Below are 10,765 nucleotides of genomic sequence, written 5' to 3'. Positions count from 1 at the left end.
ACACAGACACAGACACACACACACCAAAAGCTATGAATATGGCAAGGGCTGGAGGTAAAGAAGAGAGGGCAGGAGAGGGGAATAACCAGATGGGTTATGAATATGTATGAACTTGTCAAAGAACCAAATTTATTAGCAAAAATATTTGTGATATTGACTAAAAATTTTCAACTGCACTGTTTTCTATTACTTCTTCCCATCCATTTTCTTTTTGCTTTTTATCATCTTCTTTTCTTCCATTATTCATTTGTTAATCTTATATTTTATGATTATTCACTATAACATTCACACAGAAATAGACTCCTTCAATACCCAATATATATGGAAGTCTTCTTGCCCCCATTGCCACTTTGTAGTTAGGAAGTATGGCCATCCTCACATCTATCTTAGCAGCAAGAGGTGATACTAACTTCATGAATCTCCATCATGGTATCTTTCTGTCTCTGAGATATACCTTCCCAGTTACTGGAAGTGGCCATGCAGCATGGGTTGAAGGTTCCTGTTTCCTACCCCTGTTCCAGGATAGAAGCATTAACGAGCCCAGAGCCCTACCTCATACAGCCTCCTCAGACCACTTTTCTTCTTTCAGGTCATAATATGGCTTAGTCATGGGTTACAGTGTTGGGAACACAAATAATCAATGTCACTAGAGGACCTTTGTCAAAATATTGAGAGCCCAAGATAAGGAAACACTGGATATGGGCTTTCTGAACCTGAATGTGGCTGGCAGGAAATGGACTGTCCGTGGCTCCTGGGCTTCTGTATAGGCAAGGTTGTGTAACAATGCCAAGCAGTTCTGGGCATCCTCTGGTGTCATGATATAAACTCACCATCACCACGTATATTATACTGTCTTCATCTCTAGACTCATTACCATCATGTTACCCTCTCCTTACCCTACAGGTCTGAGCATGCTCAGTGCCATTACCTGTGAGCCTTGCCTGTCTGTCTTGTAATTCATCTAGGATCACTAATTCTATCCAAAACATTGGTCAGCTAGCATTTGCCCTGATCTAGATTCTATGTTTACGGCTTAGTAGCCTTTAAAAGCCTGATGAGGCTGCTGACTTGCAACAGTTGGCAATGAATTACATTTGTCAAGTCATCTCATCACAGATCTGTGGTTGATTATTTTATTGTTGGTTCTCTTTAGGCTTTGCCTACCTCTGCCGGTCAGGACCTTTAAGGTTCCAGGAAGATAATGCATGAAAAGACTTTTTGTTTTGATATGTTTTCCTTTTTCCTCTCCTCCTACTCTAGCTGCTGGATTTTTATTGAAGATTTATTATTTTCTGCTGTCTTTTTGGTTTTCTTCATTTCCACCTATGCAGAAGCAGGCTTACCTATCACTCTTGCAGACAACATCTTGAGTTTTTTCTTCATGGTCCCACTGCTGAGTGATGACTTAACTTCCTTCTTTGGCATCCTAGCAGTAAGGAGGTTGTCCCAGGAGCAAGCAGACTGCACATTCCCTGAATCCTTCCCTAGGCTGGACATCTGACAGAAGCAACTGTTTTCATTTCAAAACTGAGTCTCCTATCTAAAAGTCACTATTCTGCAAACTCACCCAATTTGGTTATTATTTTTATGTTTGTTGCTTAGTCATGGTCTGTGTTTGCAAAAAATAAAGATAGCTCTGATAAACAGATAATGCTACAGCACTGGCTCACATTGCTTGGTGTTGCCAACCTTCTGTCTGCAAGAAGCATTAGTAGGGAAGGGGAGCCATAGGGATTGGTATGATCAGAGGCTAAGAGATAGGTGCCAGGCCAGATATGAGAACAGTCTTGTGAAGAGTACGACACAAAGGAGTGATATTCATCTACCCAGATACAGATATCAGAAACCACAGCTCTTTCTTCCCCTCTTGATTGTCCTTCCTCAAGCATCAGTCTCTTTGCAGTTTCTGAACTACAGATGAGTTTCATACTGACGGCAGAACTGGGGGATGCTTCTATTTGCCACAGATTAGTTCACCATCTCCTGTAAGCAGAATGGAGGCAAGGTAAGATGATTTTTTGTTTTGAGACATTCTCCCTAAAGCTATGATCTCTTTTTCTTAGTATGTGACCACTGAGGTGGATAAATCAAGGAGCCTCATGCATTTCTGCAGAAACAGGAGTCTTGAAATCCTCCATGCCAGCTTTGTGGGTTGGCAGACTGGGAGTGTGGGAGATTTGAAGTCAGGGAACCAAGGCAGTGCCCTCTCCTTGTACTTTCTCCCATTCTTCTCTCACCCCAAGTACTCACACATGTTCCTGTTGTGAGCATTCTGCCACTTTCCTCGACATGGCAAGCATAGGACCTGTCTCTAAAAGCACAGTTTTGTCAGTATCTTATCTCAGCCACCGTGTTCCCCACAGTGGAAAGTTTCCATTCCTTTGTATATTTCTGTCTCAGTAGAAAACAGATGGTCTAAAAATGAGGGACTATGAGGAACACAATTAACTATAATTTATCAATAATGTACATATTTAGGGAAAGATACATGAGATGTTGGACCCACTTCCACCCCTCAAATAACATGGAGAGTGGAGTTTTATCAACTGTCATAAAGTAAAAGTCATCTGACCCCAGAGCTGGCTAGTGCTGTGATTGGAAAAGTACCCATGCTCTGTCCCAGGCATTCAATACTGATTAATTTTTGTTCTTTGATCTTTTTAGTTATGCATACAATGCGGCCTGCTTAGTCGCCCCAACCTTCTCAACTGTTCCTCCATCTCTATTGATCTCCCTCTCTACCAGTTCCTTTTTGGGATTATGATTTTTACTTTTGTTTTGAAACGTTGATCTTGTATGCCAATTTGGCGGTTTGAGCACCTGGTTCATTTACTTGTGGGAACCCCATCAAAGGCAATGATATCTCCTCTCCTTGAATCGGTTGTAAGTCAATTATTTAGCTGGGAGTGGTAGTTCTTTCAGACTCTATCCTTCATCCATGCCTGGCTGTTGATTGGAATATTTGTGTTTGTGTGTACATCCCCACCTGCTCTGAGTCTGTGACTGGAAGAACCGTGTCTTCTTGAGAAGATGTCATTTTGAAGCTCTTCTCTTTATTTTTCTTGCTCTTACATTCTTGCTGGTCTTCCTTTTTCAATGTTACCTGGACCTTAGAAAAAAGGTAAAATGATTTCCTTAGAGGTAAACTATCAACCTTTACCTTTCCCAGTAGCTTGTGCTGCCATTATTCTCTTTTTAAAAACTATTTGCTTCAGAGAGAAGCTTCTCTGATTAACGCTGATTGTAGTATCCATACAGAAGTATAAACATAACTATTTATAGAGCAACTAGTGCTATCAATTTACTTCAACAACTGAATTCAGTTTCACCATAGGGCATATGATCTTCCCAATCTTGTGTGTTTGATCTGATTTCCAGCACTAGTCAAGTATTGCTTTATCAGGAGTGGGTCTCAAATTCAATCAGAAAGCAGTTATTTCCCCCATAACTATACTGGCATTATTGCACAAATGTGTACTTTCTCCCTGGAAGGTTTGTGTCATGGATTGTAGGATTAATAGCTGTGTAAAATCATAGATGTTTGCCCCACGGGAGCATACATAGCAATTTCTGGGACTGTGAAGCTAGCCTTAGAAGGGAGGAAGATTCCACCTTGGTATTAGCTGGTTCTGTGTAATTTGTACACTCAAGGTATGGGGTGCCTTCAGCAGAATGGTCTGAACACATAATTATGATGAAAAAACAGAAGGAATAAAAAGAATTTGCATCATTTTTGGAGCCTTGGGGAATCCTTGACCAACAACTCATAAAGAGTTATATCATGTCTGGTAGGTTCTTTTGTTTAACAGGCCATGGATCCTTATAACAACTTCTTCCAGGTACATAATGTAGCCTTCTACAGCCCTCTTTCTCAAAAATAATGTTTTGTTATAAAATATTATATTTCTCTATGCCCTTTATTTTTTTTGTTTTTTTTCTTTTCTTTCTTTTTAATTTTTTTATTTATTAAGGATTTCTGCCTCCTCCCCACCACCGCCTCCCATTTCCCTCCCCCTCCCCCGATCAAGTCCCTCTCCCTCATCAGCTTGAAGAGCAATCAGGGTTCCCTGACCTGTGGGAAGTCCAAGGACCGCCCACCTCCATCCAGGTTTAGTAAGTTGAGCATCCAAACTGCCTAGGCTCCCCCAAAGCCAGTATGTGCAGTAGGATCAAAAACCCATTGCCATTGTTCTTGAGTTCTCAGTAGTCCTCATTGTCTGCTATGTAAGTCCGGTTTTATCCCATGCTTTTTCAGACCCAGGCTAGCTGGTCTTGGTGAATTCCCGAAAGATCATCCCCATTGTCTCAGTGTGTGGGTGTACCCCTCGCGGTCCTGAGTTCCTTGCTCGTGCTCCCCCTCCTTCTGCTCCTGATTTGGACCTTGAGATTTCTGTCCGGTGCTCCAATGTGGGTCTCTGTCTCCTTTCATCGCCTGATGAAGGTTAATATTCAGGAGGATGCCTATATGTTTGTCTTTGGATTCACCTTCTAATTTAGCTTCTCTAGGATCGTGAATTATAAGCTCACTGTCCTTTATTTATGGCTAGAAACCAAATATGAGTGAGTACATCCCATGTTCCTCTTTTTGTATGCCCTTTATTTTGATCAATCCTCTTTATCTATCTTTAGTTACCTATTTTTCCATCACCCCTCCTTTTTTCCATCATATATCCCTTTCTATACTGCTTCCATTAAGGCATCCATACCTAAGACCTCTTTCCAAAATTCTGCCTCCCACAGGTGACTCAAGTAGATCACACAAAATTAGAGATCTGAAACTAGGATTTACATTTGGAGCAGAATATTTGGAATTTTCTTTTTTGTCATTCCTGGGTCCCCCCCAAATATAATTATTTCCAGTTCCAGCCATTTACATGGAAATTTCACAACATAATTTATCTTTACAACTGAAGAAAGTCCTATTGTATATATGTGCAAATTTTCATTGTCCCCCTCCCCATCAGTTGATGGGCATTTAGGTTGATTCCTTATCCTAGTTACTGTGAGTAGAATAACAGCAATGACCATGAATAGTGAAGGACGATATTTAGTGGCATATAGAATGTTTAGGGTACATGAGAAGGCATGGTATATTAATGTTCTCTCTAAGTTAATATCACTGTTGCTGTAATGAAACACCATGATCAAAAGAACTTGGGGAAGACAGAACTTATTCATCTTTTTCCTTTTTCTTTTTTAATTGATTTTATTGATCTATACATTTTTTTCTCTGCTACCCTCCCCTCTTCTTCCCTCCCCTTCAACTGTCTCCCATGGTCCCCATGCTCCCTATTTACTCAGGAGATCTTGTCTTTTTCTACTTCCCATGTAGATTAGATCCATGTATGTCTCTCTTAGGGTCTTCATTGTTGTCTAGGTTCTCTGGGATTGTGATTTGTGGGCTGGTTTTCTTTGCTTTATGTTTAAAAACCACTTATGAGTGAGTACATATGATAATCATCTTTCTGGGTCTGGGTTACCTCACTCAATTGATACTTTCTAGATCCATCCAATTGCCTGTAAATTACAAGATGTCATTATTTTTTTCTGCTGTGTAGTACTCCGTTGTATAAATGTACCACATTTTCCTTATCCATTCTTTGGTTGAGGGGCATTTAGGTTTTTCCAGGTTCTGGCTATCACAAACAATGCTACTATGAACAAAGTTGAGCACATGTCCTTGTGATATTACTGGGTCTTGAGGAAGGTTGTTCCTTAATTTTCTGAGAAATTGTCATACTGATACTGGCATCCAAAGGGGCTGTACAAGCTTTCACTCCCACCAACAATTAAGTATTTCATTTACCCCACAACATCTCCAGCATAAGTTGTTATCAGTGCTTTTGATCTTGGCCATTCTTGCAGGTGTAAGATGGAATCTCAGAGTTGTTTTGATTTGTATTTCTCTGATGACTAAGGATGTTGAACATTTCCTTAAGTGTCTTTCAGCCATTTTAGATTCCTCAGTTGAGAGTTTTCTCTTTAGGTCTGTACTCCATTTTTATTGGATTGTTTGTTCTTTTGATGTTCAATTTCTTGAATTCTTTGTATATTTTAGAGATAAATCCTCTGTCTGATGTGGGGTTGGTGAAGATCTTTTCCCATTCTGCAGGCTGCCGTTTTTGTCTTGTTGACTGAAAAAAGGATGCATATTTAACAAATGGTGCTGGCATAACTAGATATCAACATGTAGAAAAATGAAAATAGATCTATATCTATCGCCATGCACAAAATTCAAGTTTAAATGGATCAAAGACCTCAACATAAAGCCAGTCACACTGAACCTCATAGAAGAGAAAGTGTCAAGTGCACTTGAATGCATTGGCAAGGAGACCACTTCTTAACTATAACTCCACTAGGACAGACACTGAGAGAAATGATTAATAAATAGAACCCCCCTGAAACTGAAAAGCTTCTGTAAAGTGAAGGACAGGATTTGTTGATCTTATACATCACACTTCAACATCAAAGGAAGTGAACATAGGAACTCAAGCAGGACAGGAACCTGGAGGCAGTAGCTGATGCAAAGGCTGTAGAGAAGGGATGCTTATTGGTTTACTCCATAATTGTGGCTTGCCCCAACCTGCTTTGTTACAGAACTCTGGACCACCAATCCAGAGATGGCACTACCCATAATGGGCTGGGCCTTTCCCACTAATCACTAATTAAGAAAATGCCCTACAGGCTTGTGTCCTGCCTGATCTTGTGGAGGAATTTTCTTAGGAGAGCCTCCCTTCTCTCTGATGATGCTATCTTGTGTCAAGTTGACGTGAAAGTATAACAGTTCTATCTCACTTTCTGAGGAATCACCACACTGATTTCTATAGTGGTAATTTCAGTTTGCATTCTCACTAACAACAGTAACTGAGTGTTCCTCTTTCCCCATACATATCTTCATCAGTATTTCTTGTTCTTTGGATTCTTGATGATAGTCATTCTGATTCAGATAAAATGGAATCTCAAAGCAGACTTAATTTTCATTTTCCTGATGGCCACTGATACTGAATCATTTAAAAATGATAGGAGATATTCATATTTATTCTTTGGGGAATTTGTCTGTTCAAATCTAAGTTCATTCATTAATTGTTTTGCTTCTTAGTCTTCTACTGCATGTATAACAAAAAATTGTGTTGTTTTTGCTTCAGTCAGGTATCTAATCCTGTCTTCTTTAAGTTCATCCAGGGGTTTATTCAAGTCTTCTTTGAATTCCTTGACCTCAGGTGCATGCTTTTAATTTTTCTTTGAATCCTATGTCTTGAATTTCATCTAAATTGTATTCACTTGGGATACATACTATAGAATTCAAGATCTTTAGGAAGACATATTGTTTTTATTTTTCATATTATTTGTAATTTTATAATGCCACCTGAGTATCTGGAGTTTGGTTCTCAGTTATCATCTTTTGGTATAAGTTTTTGACAACCATTTTGGAATCTCCAAGTGGGTTGTGGACGACATACTTTGGGGGCATACAAAAGGAGCATTGTTTGGCCGAGGGAGTATCTTATTAGGGGCCTGTGAGTACCTGCAGAGAAGACTAGGGTGTTGTATCTAGCTGGATAGAGGGTGTAAACAAGGATAGTGGGTTCGATAAGGATGGGGGTGACACTTGATTGGCAGTTACATATTCTCTCAGGATGTGGAACATTATCTTTTTGTGCTCTTCCAGCTCTAAGATATTTAAACAGAACTCTGTTATTTGGGGGATAGGTTTTACTTTGTGGGTAAACTGACACATGTGCCTGTATCCTTTGGCATCAGTATCTGTTATGTGACATCTACTCCTGACACTCATCACTGCATTTTATTATATAGGTTCATTCTTTTTCATGCATATTTTGAATGTTTCCATTATTGGAAAGTCCATATATTTTGGTAGATTAAGGAAAATCCTTTATGATTTAACATTATATAAACATATAATTATTCTTCTGTGTTTTAGTCTGCATCTGAGACACATTCTTTGCTCAAAGGATACTGAGAAGTAGTCTCTAAACTGACTTCCAGAGGTCTCCAAAGTAAAGATCTTTTATCTCTCTTACTTGTCCTTCCTTCCTTCCTCCCTCCCTTCCTTCCTTCCCATCTTGTAGAACTGGTACTCCACAAGTAAGCTGCCATATCTGGAAGATGGTTTCTGTTATACGCTGTCTTCCCTGTAGATGTTTCTGTGTCAAATCCCTATATTCAGCCAGTTGTTACTTATTTCCTTCTTTTTATTTTTCCATTTCTGTGCTTCAAGAGTGTTAGAAGTTCAGTTAATCTCAAATCAGTGTCTAAATTCTGGGTTTAAATTTTTTCAGAATATCAATATAGTTATTTATTGAACATTCCTGGGTTGGAAAAGACAAAGGCCATCATTATCTATCTCTTAGCATAAGCCATTATTTCAAACTCACTAGATCTTTCCACTGACAGAACCCTAAGCAACAATGTTTTATTCCTTTTCTGTGTGTTTTGTAGTAATAACTTGCTGTACAATATTTGCAAAAATTTAATCCAAATAAATAGCTATTGTTGGGTTTATGATTAATTTATGTATTTGTTTAGTGAGAATTCTCAATTACTCACCAAATCTCAGTAGAGAGATGGACACTTGTGATGTAGCAGCAGGCAACAGAAAATTTTCTGATGACTTCAAAAGCTTTTCTGATTTCTAGTATCAAATCTGAAATGGAGACAGGGACTCTTTAGACTGCACGTCTGGTTCTTTTCTTACTGGTCTTAATTAGACTTGGCATTTCCATTAAGACTCTTATTCATGATTTCCAGTTTTTCCCAGTTGATATCCTTCCCCTGCCAGGACTGAGAGCAGTGATGGCCATAATTCTAGTTTCCAAGTTCCTGAGCCAGAGAAGAACCAGTATTAGAATAGAGAGAAAGTAGGGTTCAGAGTTCCATTTCTTTCTGACACAGCCCAAGACACTGACTGTCTATATTGGGGGCACCAGCTACTCTCAGGTCAGTACAGGACATGGTTTGTTGATAGCCCAAATCAATTACAAGCTGGATTAAATGATGTCTCCAGAAATATCTGTTTTCATAATTTACTCAGTCTCTACAATCCTCTTTACCCTCTCTATGAACCAGGTCAGTCATTTACCCAGAGCAAAATGGTACTGAGAAGAAGAAAGAATGTAGTATATGTTCATATCTTGTTTTTTTTTCCAGGAACACTACTGGAGAGCTCCTAAGCGTGGATGCAAACATCACAGACTGGGGTACTAACATCACAGACTGGGGGACTAACATCACAACAGTGAATGGAAGAAACCACACTGAAATTCCACTTTGTGCCATCATATTCTGTACCATGACCTTCCTTTCCCTCATCATTGCCCTGGTTGGGCTGATTGGAAATGCCATAGTGCTGTGGCTTCTGGGCTTCCACATGCAAAGGAATGGCTTCTCTGTATATATCCTCAACTTGGCTGGAGCTGACTTCCTTTTCCTCTGCTTTCAAATCGTACAGTGCCTTCATATTATATTGGACACACTCTACTCCAAGACCATTGACATTCCTCTCTTTTCTTTTGTTGTATTAAACATTGCTTATCTTTGTGGCCTGAGCATGCTCAGTGCCATAAGCATTGAACGAAGTCTGTCTGTCAGGTGCCCCATCTGGTATCACAGCCAACGCCCAAGGCACACATCGGCTGTCATATGTACCCTGCTTTGGTTTTTGTCACTGTTGCTAAGCATCCTGGAAGGGGAAGAATGTGGCTTCCTATTTGATAGTCTTGGCCATGGTTGGTGTCAGACATTTGATTTCATTACTGCTGCATGGTTAATTGTTTTATTTGTGGCTCTTTTAGGGTCCAGTCTGATCTTAATGGTTACCATCTTTTGTGGCACACACAGGATCCCTGTGACCAGGCTGTATGTAACCATTGGGTGCACAGTGTTGGTCTTTCTGCTCTTTGGTTTGCCCTATGGAATCTACCAGTTTCTCTTAGAATGGATCGAAAATTTTAATTATGTTGTGCTTTGTGATTTTTATTCAGTGACAATATTTCTGTCATGTGTTAACAGCTGTGCCAATCCTATAATTTATTTTCTCGTTGGCTCCATTAGGCATCGTAGGTTCCAGTGCAGGAGTCTCAAGCTACTTCTGCAGAGGGCCATGCAGGACACTTCTGAAGAGGAAGAATGTGAAGAAGGGGTTTCTTCAGAAAGATCTAGAGATACAAAAACAGTCTGGCAGCGACTGAAATCTGTTTTAGTCAAGCAGAAGTAGCCTTGAACATGGCTTTGTGTTTATTAGTTTGTGACATTTTCATCATATTGTTTAGTTGACAAACCAAGTTTAAATCAATTGAGAAAGTAGTCAATCTTGTGGAAGTTGATTTATACTGGACTTGTTATACAAATACTGACTTCAGCATTTCTGGAGCTGTCTTACTCAGGGCTTTAACATATTCTCTTGATGGGACCCTTGGAAGCTCTCTGGGGTCCAGGAGAGCTGTTGACCACTATTGACAAATGCCTTTTTCATCAGAAGGAAAATGTAATAAAGAACACCATGTATTTGGTCACTAAAGGTGATAGTGGTTAAATCTATGCTATATTTTGAGAAAGTTGCTATTTCTGATTTTTGTTTTTTTAAGGTTTTAAAAGAAGCTTTTATTTAATTTTTGTAATGTGCATTTTAGGAAACAAAGCACAAGAAGGTAAGAACAAAGTCACCCAGCTGCAAGCAGCTCATCTTGATGAGTCCTAGATTCAAGTGTGAATACATTTAGGTAATTGAGGTTATACAGTATATATA

At 39.4% G+C, this 10,765-nt stretch overlaps 1 protein-coding gene across 1 annotated transcript in view; it reads left to right on the top strand.

Annotated features, from left to right (window-relative positions):
- LOC101981080 (mas-related G-protein coupled receptor member X2) overlaps positions 1 to 10,234 on the top strand; it is a 24,753-nt gene extending 14,519 nt beyond the window's left edge. Inside the window, exon 4 of the mRNA XM_013355517.1 lies at positions 9,169 to 10,234. Within this exon, the coding sequence (XP_013210971.1) occupies positions 9,169 to 10,234 (1,066 nt within the window). The remainder of the gene's footprint in view (positions 1 to 9,168) is intronic.
- Positions 10,235 to 10,765: the final 531 nt, after the last annotated feature.

The sequence above is a fragment of the Microtus ochrogaster genome, unplaced genomic scaffold, assembly GCF_000317375.1.
Source record: "Microtus ochrogaster isolate Prairie Vole_2 unplaced genomic scaffold, MicOch1.0 UNK152, whole genome shotgun sequence".
Classification (NCBI taxonomy): Eukaryota; Metazoa; Chordata; class Mammalia; order Rodentia; family Cricetidae; genus Microtus; species Microtus ochrogaster.
This window is presented reverse-complemented; position numbering and strand designations above follow the sequence as displayed.